Source organism: Xenopus laevis, chromosome 4L (genome assembly GCF_017654675.1).
Source record: "Xenopus laevis strain J_2021 chromosome 4L, Xenopus_laevis_v10.1, whole genome shotgun sequence".
NCBI classification, from domain to species: domain Eukaryota; kingdom Metazoa; phylum Chordata; class Amphibia; order Anura; family Pipidae; genus Xenopus; species Xenopus laevis.
In genome coordinates, this window is record NC_054377.1 from 12,732,799 (window position 1) to 12,750,042 (window position 17,244).

Sequence of the window (17,244 nt, forward strand, 5' to 3'; positions counted from 1 at the left end):
ATTTTTCTAGAGTTCTAGAAAAAAAATGCGAAATACCATTCATGAAAAAAAATCCAGTTGTTAGTACAGTATATAGGCCCCTTATTTATCAAAGTTCGAATTTGTGTAATATAAAGAGGGTTTTTTCTACTTCAAATAAACTCTAATTTTTAAAAGTTTGCTAATTTATTAAAATATCTGAATACAAAAAATGTGATTTCGAAGTTTTTTTTGGGCTACTCGACCATTGAATGGGCTACTTCGACCTTCGACTACGACTTTCGAATAAAAGGATTCGAAGTAAAAATCGTTAGACTATTCGACCATTCGATAGTCGAAGTACTGTCTCTTCAAAAAAAACTTCGACCCCCTAGTTCGGCAGATAAAAGCTACCGAAGTCAATGTTAGCCTATGGGGAAGGTCCCCATAGGCTTGGCTAAGTTTTTTTGATAGAAGGATATTCCTTCGATCGTTGGATTTAAATCCTTCGAATCGTTCGATTCAAAGGATTTTATCGTTCAATTCGAAGGATTTTATCGTTCGATCGAACGAATTATCCTTCGATCGTTCGATCGAACTATCTGCGCTAAATCCTTAGACTTCGATACCTAGTCGAATATCGAGGGTTAATTAACCCTTGATATTCGACCCTTAGTGAATCGGCCCCTTAGTGTAAAAAAAATTCAATTTATTGCAAAAATTCTAATTCAAATGTTAATTAATCAAACCCCTAACCTTTCATGATCTCTGCCATGTTTAAGTGGAGCAATATGAGCAATTGCCATAGTCCTTTAGTCACAGTCATTGTGGTGCGTGGCAGCTGCATGTACTGCAAGTACATTCCCATTGCCTTTAATTTCAGATTTTGGGGGTTATTTTCTCAAAATTATTTCATTATATTAATAAAAAAAAAAAGCTTGAGCAAACTCCCATGCCCAATTTCACCTTATTTATTAAAACGAAATTTGATTTAATCGGATTGTTAAAAAACTCGATAAAATCGAGCAAAAACTCAAATCATACAAACTTTTCTGGCTTTTTCCCAGAATCCCTTTGTTTTTCTCAATAACCCCGAAAAAGTCAGATTTTCAGGCTAAACCCTACTTATGTGCTGTGTTCTCCTGCATTCACCTGAAAATCACCGTAATCAACATGAACGTTGAAATTACATCTTCCGTCTGAACACTGACTGCTGAGTTCCAGATTCCTGAATCTCTGGAAGCCAGTGGCATAACTACCAGTGGTGTAGAAGGTGAGATTGCACCCGGGCCCGCACCCCCTTGGGGCCTGCCGGAGCAGCGATAATGGTTATCGTGGGTGGCTAGGCAGGGGGCCAGCAGCGACTCTACTGTTAGCCGACCGTGCCCATCATAGATCACTACATACAGACGATAAATATGCCACATTCTTGCACGTCACTCCCCCACGGAGGCAGTAATGCAGGAGCTGTGTTAATAGCCACCCCGGAGTGCGTTATTGTTAAAGGGATACTGTCATAGGAAAAAAAAAAATTTCCAAAATGATTCAGTTAATAGTGCTGCTCCAGCAAAATTCTGCACTGAAATCCATTTCTCAAAAGAGCAAACAGATTTTTTTATATTCAATTTTGAAATCTGACATGGGGCTAGACATTTTATCAATTTCCCAGCTGCCCCAAGTCATGTGGCTTGTGCTCTGATAAACTTCAATCACTCTTTACTGCTGTACTGCAAGTTGGAGTGATATCACCCCCCTCCCTCCCCCCCCAGCAGCCAAACAAAAGAACAATGGGAAGGTAACCAGATAGCAGCTTCCTATCACAAGATAACAGCTGCCTGGTAGATCTAAGAACAACACTCAATAGTAAAAACCCATGTCCCACTGAGACACATTCAGTTACATTGAGAAAGAAAAACAGCAGCCTGGCAGAAAGCATTTCTCTCCTAAAGTGCAGGCACAAGTCACATGACCAGGGGCAGCTGGGAAATTGACAATATGTCTAGCCCCATGTCAGATTTCAAAATTGAATATAAAAAAATCTGTTTGCTCTTTTGAGAAATGGATTTCAGTGCAGAATTCTGCTGGAGTAGCACTATTAACTGATGTGTTTTGAAAAAAACATGTTTTCCGATGACAGTATCCCTTTAAGGAAGAGGTTATTGGAAGGTTTAGTTGCGAGTGTCAAGTTCTGTTCAGTTTGAGTATGAAGGAGGAGATTTTGCTTCTGGTAGGAATGCACATATTTTCATGTCACAAAGGCATAATATGGTATAGTATCCCTTATCCGGAAATCCATTATTCTGGAAGGCAATCTCCCGTAGACTCACTTATAAGTCATTGATCCTAATTTTTTAAATTCATTTATTTTTCTCTAATAATAAAATAGTAGCTTGTATTTGATCATTTCAGCAGTTTCAATCCACACTTGTGTTTATTATATGTATTATAGATTTATAGCAGGCTTAAACTATAATGATCCAACAATTACGAAAAAAACCTTTTCCAGAAACCCCAGGTCACAAGCATTCTGGATAATAGATCCTATCCTATATATTTATAACTTCTCAAGGGCGTTTTATCACTGTTGCGACCTGTAACTGATTTTGGGGCCAGAACATAAAATCTGCTTGAAATCTGAAATTATGAAATTTCATAGCTGCCATACATGTGCCGATTCACAGTTTGAGATGCAATGAGAAGCAATGTCAGGACAAGGGTATTCCTACAGAGCATGGGGTTTTTTATGGGTGATCAGAGGCAAACAAACCTGCCATCCTCAAGTGCAATGCCATCAAGCATTATTAATGGTAGCGTGCCCTTATACTTTATATTCCAGGATACTTTTATTGCAGGAAAAAAGAAGGCACTTACTGTACTTCTAGTTAATATCAAGCACCTACAGGGAGCAAGAAATTCGGGTAATTCATAAAGTGAAAATACCTTTCTTTTCCCCATGGGAGCAAATAATATGGTGCAGTGTTGTCTGATTACAGCTTTACACTTTAAAATTGATGCCTCCACCTTCTGTTCATTCAGAACCCAGTCTTACCATTTATTAATGCCCTATTGGGCCTATAAGTCGCTTAAAACATGTTTTTTATATGGGAAGTTCCTCGTGCTCCCAGCATAAGACCAATGTCTCAGCATAAACAGAAGCAATCCAGGCTCTGCCATCTCTAGATGAAGAGAAGATGGACCCAACAAGTGTCTTTTTATTTTTTTTTTACTAAAAGCCCCAATTAGAGATGAAAGAAAATGATGCAGCCGGCTCTTCAGCAGATCAGCTAGCGTTTGAATTACTCGCTCCCATTAGTCGGGTCTATCACAGAGAGCCACTTTGTAGATAATTGTTGTCTTCAGGTAAACACAAACATATTTACAGTCGTGTATAGGGCTAAAGCCGCTGGGGAAATGGAAGGACTAAAAGCAGACTGGAAATGGTTATCGATTAGCAGCTGGGGGGGGGCGTTGCATAGGGAGTAATAAAGATTACTGGAAGATGGAGCTCAGAAAACGGTGTGCCGTAAAATCAATCCCGTTTGGTCATTTTCTTATTTTCTATAAGTGAGCGACGCCAAATGAACATCTGAGAGGATTAATACAGGCTGTAAGTGAATGCTGCACCAAAAACAACTTTTACATAGAGAAATATGACATACGGTATATAAAGACATGATGACTTTTTTTGCCGCAGGCACAAATGGAGCCTTTCCAATGTGCGGGATAATGGCATTACTGATGAATTACTGACAGGTACAGGCTGGTGTTAATTGCAGGGTTCCATTGCATCAATAGAGATCATTTATTACATGCGGGGCAGGTAGGAAAGTGGCACAATCCACCATGTTTTTTGCACTGCTCTGCACCTTGAAAATTGCTGAAACTCCAAAAACATGCCTCACCCCAATGCATACAGTGCTTGCAACGTTTGGTAGTGCTCGGTCTTTATGAGGGGCTGGCATCCCCCTCCAACAAACTACCTGCCCCCTAAGCTGGAGAGTGAAGGAGGATCCCTATAACTACCAGAACTCTATACTTACCATCTACCCTATGGCAGTTGTTGAGCACAGGTCTGCCTTGCACACGTCAGCACTTAGTGCCAATTCTGAGCTGAGTGCAAAGTACAGCCAGACCCCAGTCAGTGATCCCCAACCAGTGTTTCCTGAGCTACATGTTGCTCACCAACTCTGTGGAAGTCTGTTGTCTTGTATCATCTGTATTATATTAGGCAGGAGAGAGCAGGACACAAGAAGAGCCCCCTGCCATAGACAGAGCAGTTCCCATGCCCCTCTATTGGAAGCATTTATAGATAGATATTTCAATCATTTTGACTGCTGCAAAAGACCACAGTGGTCTTAACTTGGCCCTAGCCCATTATATCCAAGTTGGCCCACAAGCGAACTTCATGGTCCAACATTTCTGTAGGCTTCATTAATACCCAACATGGATGTCTGTTGTCTTGTATTATCTATATAATATTAGGCAGGAGAGAGCAGGACACAAGAAGAGCACCCTGCCATAGGCAGAGCAGTTCCCATGCCTCTCTATTGGAAGCATTTATAGATAGATATTTCAATCATTTTGACTGCTGCAAAAGACCACAGTGGTCTTAACTTGGCCCTAGCCCATTATATCCAAGTTGGCCCACAAGCTAACTTCATGGTCTAACATTTCTGTAGGCTTCATAATACCCAACAATGTTAAGGTGTATACATATAATATTGTCCCTGCTAATATCCTAGTAGTACTATGGGTTCCTGAAGAATTCCTGAAAAAGTCTTGATCTCCAGCTCCACAAATAAAACATCATCTTTGAGACCCCTTGTACCATTTTATTATTTCCCTTGCATCAAAGAACACTTTTTTTTATTGCAACTATTGTGGCATGAACACTATAAGGTGCTTATGTTGCATAAAGTTAACAAATCAAACCACACAAGCTCCTTATGTGCTAAGAGCAGCTAACAATATAACAGCAAAAAACGTCAACGTTTGTTGGGTTGAGTTCCTTACCTTCTGTCGAATTTCTTCTTCCATTTTGACTGGAGAACCCAACTCAGCTACTTGTTTGACACCATCACTGGCTTGTCCTCCATACTCCCAAAGAACATATTCACCTGAATGGGACCCCCCAATGATCGCAGACCAGTGGTTGGCTCGTCCTGGTGAGAAAGAAAATACACTTTAAAAAGATTTTAAAAATAGTTATATCCTAACCACAAGAGGACTTTACATCACTAAAGTTGGCAATCCATGCTGATATGTTTTCATAAGCTGGTAAGCTCAAAATGATATCTAATTATGGAGTCTCATTGAACTTGCAATGCCATGACTTTTTTTTCACCCAGGATGGTTCAGAGCCTCGATTACGAAGAAATTTGGATAGATTGCCTATTTGCTTTTATAGAAACTCCTGAAAGTCTACTTTTGGATGGAGAATTAGTAGCTATTCTGATGGGCAAATTTGAAACTCGAATTTTGACACCCGCGTCAATTTTGAAGACCGCATCAAGTGTGACACTGACATTAAAGTCAATGGGCGTCCGTATAATGTTGATATACAACAGTTTTGACGCAATCGACTTTTTTCTATGGGCATCCAAAAATTTTTGCCGCCATAGTGATGGGCAAATTTGAAACTCGAATTTTAAAGCCCGCACCAATTTTGATGCCCGCACCAATTTTGACGTCCGCATCAATTTTGATGCTCGCGTTAAAGTTAATGGGCGTCCGATTAATGTTGATGCATGACCGTTTTGACGTGAACAACTTTTTTGACGCCTGGTAATTTTCATGCCAGTTTCGCAAATTTATTCACTTGTGACGAAACTCACCGCAAATTTGCGCGTGCCAAATTTATTCGGCCATCCATAACTAGCTACCCTAGATATTATCATAACTATGACTAAATGGGGAATATGTCATGTTTACATACTGTATGTGCATGAGAATGTGGACCTCAAAGGGGTGACTTGACCATATAATATTATATCTGCTGGTATAGAGGGAGAAACTGAACTTATATGGTGGAATAGCTAAACTGTACAGCCTGATCTATGGGCTTCCCATATACATGAACAGCTTATCATTGAACCCCACCGGGTGTCATTTAGCTGGAAATGAAGTTGAAGTTGAAGGTCAAGAGACAACCTGGAACTAAGGCTTGGAGATTTTAATAGGTGAAAATATGGCAGCAGATGACATAGCAGAGATATATATAATTGGATAAACACTTGCAATTCTGGCCTTGTACCTTTTTATTGAAGGCGGAAGGTTAAATTAAAGTAGCTGCTCATTACAAAAAAGGCTTTGACTGCTGCTCCCTCTTTAATAAATAAGACTGACTATCTGCTTGGTGCAGTTGGGCATAGACTGTTCCTTTTTCAACTGAATTACACTGTAACTAAAGTGGCACTGAATTGTAGTAAGTCAAGTCAATATCTATATTTACAGCTTGGCTCAACACAACAAATATCTTAACAGCAAACCACCCCAAAACCAAGCCTCTAGATACACATTTTATTACTTTAACCACCGTCTGTGACTGCAAGTAAGTGATCTGGATTTCATACTAGAGACCCACTGGCAACACTTAAATCCCTAAACAACTGACTTAAAGGCTCATTGGCTATGGGTATTGCACAAGTGGTGGGGCAACAAAGGGGTGCAAAATTAAACCTCATACTGTGCAAACTGTCTTGTGTGTTCATAGGCACAGGGGATGGGCTGGAACTAGGGGAAGTCATTAGCGGCAATTCTTTTGAGAAAAGGGGGTGCAATTCCAGAAATGATCGGGGTTCTATTATATGCATCAGATGAACCAATAAAAATCATATAAAACAGATGAATCAATTAAGGTCTATTAGTGCTTTTATAACTGTCAAGGCCGCCGGGAGCATGAAGAGACGCGTCTGCTCCCGGCGGCGAAGAATCCAAAATGGCGGCGCCCTGTCGGCCCACGTGGACGCTGGGACGCCAACGCCGCAACGCCGACGCATGCGTAAAACACACATGCACAAACACGCCGGCTCAAGCACGCCAGTGACGTCACTATGGCACCAAATTCAACTATAAAAGGGCGCCCAGGACGCCAGAAGGGCGCCCAGGACGCCAGAAGGGCGCCCAAGAATAGGTTTTGCTACCCTGAACCTGGGTTCCTGTATTCCTGAATCCTGATTCCTGCTCCTGCCTTGGTTTTGACCCCCTGCCTGGACTCTTGTTATTTGATCCTGATCTGCCTGCCATTGAACTCTTGCCTGGACTTTGACCTTGTATCTTGCTTAACCCTTTGGATACCGCGACCTTGCACCCTCAAGAGGGCTTCCTCCTTGATCCTGACTACCTCCCTGGAGGGAGCTCCCGGCTCCCTGACAATAACATGATTTCCATTCATTTGACTTGGGGTGTAGATTGACACCTTGCTTTCAGTGTCAAAGCTCATTGGCCAGACTTTCCACAGACGCTATATACTTAGCACTTACCCAGTGCAGATGTTAAATACATGGATCTGGAATGCCTTGTACCCCTTAGTTCTTGAATAATGCACAAGGAAAGGGAATGAGAGATGATACCCGTGTCCTGCCTTTGTACCAGCTTAAAGAAACAGGTTGAAGTCTTTGAGTCTCCAAAGGCAAAGAGTGGCTAACTAACAAAAATATAAGGGGTGGTGCTAAAATGCAAACATTTGCCCCTGTTATTTGGTCTTTGCTCCTTTGCAAATAAGCACAATAAAAATAAATGCTATTTGCCAGTCGAGATAATTTTCACCCGCAAACATCCCACCACCCCACAAAACATATTGTTTCCATGATTAATTGTGCATCTCGGGAGCTGCTTAATGCCATTGTGTTACATAACGTTACTAATGCTAATGAATAATGATAAGATACAGTTGCCAACTGGATCTGGCTCCTCTGCATTGTTCTCTTCTCTTTTCACGGAACATATGTTCCAATGGCACAACGAAACAGACGCTGAGAACAAAATGCACTCCAGGCATCAGACTGATAATCAGTGCGAGGCTGGAAAAGTTTGGAACAAGTAGAGAGTCAGCGCACGGCTGGCCAAGGGGACACTACTTTCAATGCAAACAAACATGTAGCTGAGAGCGTCCTCCCCCTTATAGGGGAACTGCACTTGTATAACATTCAGCAAAGCCAAAAGAGCATTATAATGTATATAAAACTTCTCAAAATTCAGAAAAGATTGAAAGAATCCAATGTCCACCTCCTGTTGGCTCTCTCTCTCTCCCCCGTCTGGATTTTGTTCCTATTTTTAATTATGAAATCCTTATGTGTAAACCTTTTCTTTTCTTGCTGGAAGCAGTATAGGTCATAGTGCCCTTGATCCTTAATTAAATAAGGGGTTCCCTTTGCAGGGTGTGCCTAAAGGTGTTCATTATTGAGCAAACTGAAGGGCACATAAGCATGTGCCCATGTCCTGCCCCATCTTTAAGAACTACAATTTGCACCCATTTGTGCACAATTTGAATTTATCCGTCAGCACATATGTCTGGTGCACAATTTATCAGACATGGCCCGATCTGGAAGAAAGCAAGTGAAGGCTGCCCTTACTAGAGAATTGTCAGGGCCCAAAGGCTCAGGTTGGAGTTACAGACCAAGGAGGAAGAAGTAGGTTTCAAACACACTTCATGGTATCAAGGTGTTAAGAAGTAGAGTAGTCAAATCCAGGCAAAGGTGAGTTCAGGCAGCAAGGTTCTTAGTAAGTATAACAGGCCGAGGTCAAGATCAGGAATCAAAGGTCATAAAGCAGTAGGGATGTCGCGGACTGTTCGCCGGCGAACTTGTTCGCGCGAACATCGGCTGTTCGCGTCCGCCGCAAGTTCGCGAACGTCGCGCGACGTTCGCCAATAGGCGTTCGCGTCAAAATCGTTCGACCATTCGACCATTCGATCGCTAAAATCGAACGATTTTCGTTCGATTCGAACGAAAATCGTTCGATCGAACGATTAAAATCCTTCGATCGTTCGAATCGAACGATTTTCGGATGTTCGAAGTTCGCGAACTGTTCGCGAACTGTTCGCAATTTTTGCCGGTGTTCGCGAACGGCGTTCGCGAACACATTATCGGCGGTTCGCTACATCCCTATAAAGCAGTATAACACACCCAGGAACACAATAAGTTGAACCTATAATCGGGCAATGTCTGTAGGCCTCTGGCATCCTTTTATTGGCAGGTTTTCGCACCAAAATGTGCGTGATGATGTCACGCGTCACACGCTGACGTTGCATGTTGACGCTTCACGTTTTGACGCCGTTGCGCCTGGATTGATGCGCTGGCGTCTGACGTACCACATGGTTCCCCTGGGTACTGCCATTTTGGGGAAGACGCCAATGGAGTAAGAAGCGCTGGTGAGAGCTACTTACAAGAGTTGACTCATCCTGGGAAAGACTCCGTCTTATTGGTGTAGACCAGTATCCTCCTATATCGAGCCAATAGGCATGTGCCTATTTTATATGTTTTCCTGCCTGTCCAGCTGAAGAACATAGAACACGAGAAACTGCAGAGATATTCATTCATTTTTTAGAAACATAAACATCAGAAAAAAAGTCAATTGTTGTTGCCTTTTTTCTTTCCGTCATCACTTTTTTTCCCCCTGCAATCGCAAGCCTATTTAAGATTAAACATGAATGGGTTAACCATTTAAATCAACGGAAAATAAAAATAATTGGCAAATGAAAATCTCATTGTTCAATTCATTTTCAATGAGGTTCTAAAATCTCGACTGTCCTAAAAGTCCTTAACAAAAACATCAACTTGCTTCATGTCTGAAGATACACTCACATTGAATATTGTAGATGTTCTGCAGATTTTAGGTGCCAAAGTTTTTCATCTGAATTTTTAAAACATTTTTTTTCGGATGAACCTCAAACATATGAGTTTCAAAAACCCAAATGAGTTGAGATTTTCTCAAATTGCGGCAAAAATGTGACCTTGGTTTTTTAATAAATGCGGCCCTTAGTGATCCCATACATTAGGAAAAGCAGGAAAGAGTTACATTTTTTTTAAAAAAAATTAGCACAACCCAGGGTAAAAAAAATCTGCAACACATGGAAAAAAATGTGAAGATTTCCTTAACTACATGCCCTAAGGTTAAGTGATTTTCGATGCATCTATAATTTATATCTTTTTATCTAAACCATAATTTAATACAGTTGAACATTTATTAAAGGGGTGGTTCACCTTTACGTTAAGTATGTCATAGAATGGCCAATTCTGAGCAACTTTTCAACTGGTCTTCATGATTTATTTCTTATAGCTTTTTTTTAATTATTTGCCTTCTTCAGCTTCGCTTCGCCACGAATTTCGCGAATTTCCAGTGAAATTCGCGAAACAGGAGAAAAGTTTGCCAAATGCTGATTTTGATGCCGGCAACAATTTGCCGGTGTCAAAATGGGTGCTGGGGTCAAAGTCAATTACAAATTCACAAATTTATTCGCCTACGGCATACAGAGGAAATTTGCCGCAAATTTGCGCCTGCCGAATAAATTCGCCCATCACTTGGAATGACAAGAATCCTGAAATTGTTGGTTATATTGTTGTCTGGAATCTTTGCAGCATTGCCATTTTCCAAGGATTTAGGCAGATTGTTTGGCTTTGACCAAGAATTTCGTGACTTTTCCAGCGAAATTCAAGAAACAGGCGAACGGCACTGGGGTCAAAGTCGATAACAAATTTGTGAATTTATTAGCCGGCAGCGAACCGTAGAAATTCGCCACAAATTCACGCCTGGCGAATAAATTCGCCCATCACTAGTCATTCCCCTCTATATAGCCTACAATATGAGTCAATTGCATCCATTGGCTTTTGAATTATACCCGAAAGGGTTCACGGCAGAAGAAAGCAGTTACGAGAGAACTATATTTTGCTGTTTATTGACTGGCCATTTCCTTCTAGTTGATTGTACTTTGAAATAAAAGGGTTTTTTAATCCAATGCAGATACATGTTCCTGTTAAATGAAAGATCAAAGTACAACACTTCCATAAAAGTGTGATACTTACCCTTTAACGGCCTCCAATTACTGTGGAAATGACTGTAGTGCTTACATTTATGGTGTACTAAACATTTATGTCCTATATTTGCAGTGTGCAAGTTTCATGCTACCACTATATTACTGCTGGAATCTCTGTCCATTTAAACTGTATAGGCTGTATATGTTTATTTTTTGGCCTCCTGTAAGAGAAGTTCCAAGAAACTGTACAGCCAAAGCCCACAAACCCAATGGGTCGTAAACAGAACTGACGATTTGCTTGAGATAGCAAGATAAATAAAGGCAATGCTTTCCCAAGCTTTAATGATGTTGGTTTTGGCTCCAAAAATAATGTATTTCTTCCCAAACGTTCCTCTGCTTAAGGTTATTATCTAACATTATAACTATTGGAAACTGGAAATCCCTATTGTAATCCTTCTGAAAACAATAGCTTTTAATCAGCATTTTTAATTGTAATTAGCTGTGATTCAAAATTAAATTTAGTATGAAACCCATCCTAACTGCTAACTCATGGTACACAATGAATGGGGATGCAGGTATTAATGGTGATGGGAGAAGACATATTTAATGCTACAACCCTATTCAAGCCCACAGAGGGTCATGAAGTATTCCACAGGGTTGGACTGGGCTGGCGGGACACTGGGAAAAAGCCTGGTGGGCCCCGCTGGCTCAACTATTCCTTTCCTGAAACTATTGGCGCTGCCCTCGACCACCCTCCCTCCAGTTGAGACTGTAAGAAGAAAATGGTACATGGGGGGTGGAGAGGGGGTTGTGGCTGGGGGCCTGGGGGGGGCTTGAGGCAGCAGATCTAGTGGGCCCCAGGCGCCCCAGCCGGACACAGTTAGTCCACCTAGTATATAGTATAGTCCTTACCATACTGCTTGCCTTGGAGCTGTGACTTGGACTCTTGGAGGTCCAACCTTTGTTCAGGGGATCTTAACTCATAATGACTAACCTTCAAGCTGGGCTTCTGGGCATATTGTATTTAGGAGAGTAAATACACATTTGCCCCAAATTTCACTTTTAGTAGCATTCAACCTGAGCCCCTCTGACACTGCTCTAAGCCCCCTGGGGAGGCTCATCCTACTCTTTGAAAACCAATGATCTTTGGACAAGATCCTATGGAGAATGAAGCCAAATATGGCAGGATTCACACTTAAGAAAGGCAAATATATATATATATAGAAGAAGAAATATGTACACATAGTATGGTATGGCCCGTATGCTGTGCAAATGGAAGCATGTTATGATATCAGGGCAACCAAATGGGAGGGAAGTACTGTAAATACTATAACCATCTATTAGGGGCCGATTCACAAAGGGTCGAATATCGAGGGTTAATTAACGGTTATTCGACTGGGAATTAAAATCCTTCGACTTCGAATATCAAAGTCAAAGGATTTTAGCGCAAATAGTGCGATCGAAGGATTATTCCTTCGATCGAAGGATTATTCCTTCGATCGAAGGCTTATTCCTTCGATCGAACGATAAAATCCTTCAAATCGAACAATTCTAAGGATTTTAATCCAACGATCGAAGGAATATCGTTCGGTAGCTTTTAGATGGCGAACTAGGGGGTCGAAGTTTTTTCTTAAAGAGACAGTACTTCGACTATCGAATGGTCGAACGATTTTTAGTTCAAATAGTTCGATTCGAAGTCGTAGTCGTAGTCGAAGGTCGTAGTAGCCCATTCGATGGTCGAAGTAGCCCAAAAAACACTTCGAAATTCGAAGTTTTTTTACTTCGAATCCTTCACTCGAAGTTAGTGAATCGGCCCCTTAATATTGGGTCACAATTATTATTGAAGGGCGGCCCAAAAATGAGACATTTCACTAACATGATAACAACAGTATTTCTGCATGAATTCCATACAGCTTAAAGACTTTGTAATACAGGTATAGGATCTGTTATCCAGAAACCCATATCCTGCCAATGAATAACTGGCAACATGAACAGGAAAAAAGTCAATGATATACAGTAAGTAGTAGGAACAATTCTGTCCTCCAATATTGAAGTCTACAGATAAGGCATCTCATTAAGACTTTCCTTTCCAAAGAGCCAGAGGCCATATCCTTTACAAGGTTTAGTAGGATTGTATTACAGCAAAGCAGTTGATGTCATCATCATGTAGTTGAATATTTCAAGAGAGAGTGATGTTCATTGACTTATTCAATTAGTGTTAAATTTGTACTGTGTGGGAATGCATCATGTAAAAGGTTTGGTCTCTTTATATTGAGATTCTATCAAAGTATCATACTGTGAATGGCAATTTGGGGCAAGAGGAGTTTGATTAAGTCTTAAATGTTCTAGAAGCAATTTTTTATGTACAATTTACTTTCCACCATGCTTCGATCCCTGAAAAGTCATGGAAGATGGCTTAACAAACTGATTGGTTGGCATCTATTGTGTCTAGTAAGAGACAACCATTTTAACATAGACAAGCTGGAGTCATGAGAAGTCTACAGAAGAGGTAGAAAGACAAACCAACTGATGGTGAAAGAAACCTAAATGAGGCAGAGTCTAATAATGGGCGATGGTCTGGGCAGGTTGCACGCAAGACCAAGTTCAAAAAACAGCAAATTAAACAGCAAAGCAAAACAACTGGGCAGGGCCCTTATGAACCAGGGTAGGAACTCAGGAACAAGGCAGGGAATCTAGAACTCCATATATGACATCAGGCTGGATCACAGCTAGGAATCGTAATGACCAAGCAACTGGTATTAGCTTGAGATGTTTAAATAAGCCCTTAATCAAACAATTACCAGCAGTAGGTCCCAACAAGGATGATGAGATAGAGTCAATATTGAAATAATTAATAGGAATATTAGAGCAAAGCCTCCAGTGGGTCTATAGATACAGTAAATGCACTCCAGGTAGTGATGGGCGAATTTATTCGCCAGGCGCGAATTCGCGGCGAATTTGTGCGATTCGCCGCCAGCGAATAAATTTGCGAAACGCCCGCGAAAATTCGCGGCAAAAATTAGCCGACGTCAAAAATTAGCCGGCGTCAAAAATTAGCCGGCGTCAAAAATTAGCCGGCGTCAAAAATTAGCCGGCGTCAAAAGTTTTTTTTAAAAAAAACGGACGCCGGCGTCAAAAACGGGCGCCGGCATCGAAAAAACAAATTTTTCGCTGTTTCGCGAATTTCGCGCGAAATTCGCTAATTTTTCGGCGAAGCGAAACGGCGCAAATTCGCCCATCACTAACTCCAGGCACATTGTATTGTTCATAGTTAGACTCTGGATAGTTCTTGACACGCAAGGTTTTGAATCGATCTGTAGTGATGGGCGAATTCACAAAACAGCGCCGGCGTCTCGTTTTTGACACCAGCGTCCGTTTTTTTACGCCGACGCCCGTTTTTTTGACGTCCGCACCCATTTGACGCCGGCGCCAATTTTCTTTTGATGCGCAAATTCGGCACAAATTCGCGCCTGGCAAATAAATTCGCCCATCACTATCAATCTGATATTAGGGTTTGGAAAAAGTCTTCAAGAATATTGGTCCATGGGCTGTAAATTTTCTAATAGTTTTTCTTGTTAAAACCAACTGAAGGGTGCTTTGTTTCCTTCACGAAATCCTTTTCTACATTTCATAAATCTACCCCATATCTATTCGCGGCCTCAAAAGTTGCTGCATTATAAATAATAAAAAAAATGTGCTGAGGATATCAGTACCAAGACAGTTGTCTGTGCACAACTTGGGACATGACGACATGATTTGTGGTGTAAAAATACTCACTGGGATAGTCCTTTGGATGGGCCTTTTCTGACCAGTTTCCATAAAAGGTTAACCTGTATTTAGCTGTTCCACAGGCACAACAATCCGGGATTGTCTTCTCATTTCCACCTTCCAGTGTCAAGTCTGTAATATTTTGAAGAAGCACATTACTTACTAAACACTTACTAAAGAAAAATTCTAACAGTTCATAAGTGTCATCGACATTAGATAGAACTCAAGAAGTAATAAGTGCTTAAGATATAATCGAGTAAGGGGAGACACGCACCTTTCCACTTGCTTATTAATGAGGTTTAGAAATGAAAAACATTGAGTGAGATTTTACCATGGATTGTATGGTAGACACTAGCATTTCATGTACTCTTGAGTTTATAATCAGAATGAGTCTGTACCATGATACAACTTGTGTCCATTGTCACCAGTTAGCCTACGTCTATCTGTAGATAGGGGTCCCACCATCAGACCTTTAATCTGCTATAAATTATGACTGAAGCATCCCCCAGAATTACGCATTATTTTAATCATCTTAATTAGCTCTGCACAATGCTGGTTGGGCCAAGTAGTACTAATGTCCAGGGGAATGCTACATGGCCTGTTCTCTATCTGCTTGCTCACACTTTTCCTTGTGACACTCGGTATGCCCATTATCGGTTTAGCCGCCAAACCCCTTATACTTCCACCACATGATCTTCAGGGATGCCACTCACTTCCCAATGCCACCCACGACACATGCCTCTTCTATCTAGCATTACTAGTCCTATTTTTATTTCCTTTCTTCTTTTTCACTGTAACTTTCTATTTGAATAAATATTTCTATGTTATCCTGTGAAGATCCTGTGAAGATCCTTTTCCTTGTGATTTCCCCACAAATTCATATGGACCTCACATCTACTTCGTTAACCACAGACCTTGTCTTTGTTGTCTGCCCTAATGCATTCAAGTTACTTGCTTGAGAGTACCTCGGCCATCAATTCTTGCTTGGGTGTGGAGCCCACCAATGAAATATTTGCCCTAGGCTTACAGGTACTTTAAGGTTGCCCTGGAGACAAGAGCTAATTTGCTTTAAAAATTGGTGGTGATGAGAGGGCAAATACGGTTTCGAACGGTACGGTAAATCGATCAGTCTAAATGGAACTTGAGATGCCAAAAAATTCTTTAGCTCTTTCCATTTCTGATCTTGCCATGCCTTAAAAGTAAACTTGCAAACCCCAAACCATTTTATCTACAGCATTGTCAACCATGATGTTTTTATACTAGTGTGGCAGATTCTACAGATGGCAGCACTAAGGGGGCTATTAGGATCAAGGGCATAGACCACAACCTTCAGCACAGTTATCAGAAGCTTTATAAACTCACCAAGCTCACACATTCTCTTGGTAAGAGATCCCTCATCCTGAAAGTAGATGATTTTTTTCTGTACAATGCTCGCCCTGTTGAAACAAAGAAAATACATGTTATTGCCAAGCCGTGGTTCCAAAGACATGGTTACGTACTGCTCTGCTGAGCTTACAATTTCATTATCGGCCTGGAGCAGCCCTGCATATACAATGACTCCTTTTCTCCCGAAGTTAACAAAGTGCTGCTCCTAAACTTAAGCTGTGCGACAAACATTGTTATCACAGTGTGCTTGGCAGGTGGAGCATGGTTTATATGAAATTACAAAATAACAGTAATTAAAATTAAAAGGCAAATTGAGCAAGACGACTGGAACACCTTCCAAACTGCAGAAAAAGCTTGTACTTCATACAAGAATTTCTTAATACTTTTCAGTCTATGTATACATTCCTGGAGGCAAAATACCTTTCTGCAATGCAGAATTCCCGTTAAAATGGAGCTTTGAAATCACCTCACTGGTGTGCTCAAGGGCATCTTTGTATGACATTATTATTTAAATATAAGTCATAAACATTTACATATAAAGAAATGCATATAAAGAAATGTTACAGAAGGGTGCAAGCAGCAAAAAATTTAGAGCGATAATGCACCCTGTACTAAACGTTTGGTAAAGAGAAGAGTAATGTAATGTTTTTGCATATTCTACCTAAGGCTAGTGGCACAAAGGGTAGACAAAACAATGTTTGCCCATCAGACAAGAAGCTGTATCAGGTGGAACTTTAATTCAAGGTCTCAAGCTTATATACCAAGTCAAGATGGTCCAAGTGTGTGTGTTTTAGTTGACCCTGGCATGTCACTTCCTGTTAAATTCCATGTGAAACAAAAAAAAAAATGTCCTCATCTGCCCCAACCATAACCAGATACACCTAGATGCACCATCTTATCTGCCCAAAACCCAACTCTTTACTGGATAAGCAATTGCCATGACATTGTTGGAATTCGAATGGTTTGTAGAAATGTTTTGAGCACTAAGTCATAATTAATGCTGCTCTTAGTGAAACCTATTATTTATGCAAATTATAAGGAATTATATATATATTATAAATATATGTTTAGTGGAACCTTCAGGGCGATATGACAGTTGGCAAGGGTCCCTGATTAATATTGCTTGTCTATTACATAATAGACTTCGTATTTGTATTCTT

The 17,244-nt window shown here is 40.8% G+C and overlaps 1 protein-coding gene across 1 annotated transcript in view; it reads right to left on the reverse strand.

Moving 5' to 3' along the window:
• spon1.L (spondin 1, extracellular matrix protein L homeolog) overlaps nucleotides 1-17,244 on the reverse strand; it is a 199,104-nt gene that overhangs the window by 122,884 nt on the left and 58,976 nt on the right. The window contains exons 4-6 of the mRNA XM_018257439.2: nucleotides 16,061-16,134; nucleotides 14,708-14,830; nucleotides 4,972-5,120 (exon numbers count right to left, since the gene is read on the reverse strand). Of these exons, the coding sequence (XP_018112928.1) occupies nucleotides 4,972-5,120; nucleotides 14,708-14,830; nucleotides 16,061-16,134 (346 nt within the window). The remainder of the gene's footprint in view (nucleotides 1-4,971; nucleotides 5,121-14,707; nucleotides 14,831-16,060; nucleotides 16,135-17,244) is intronic.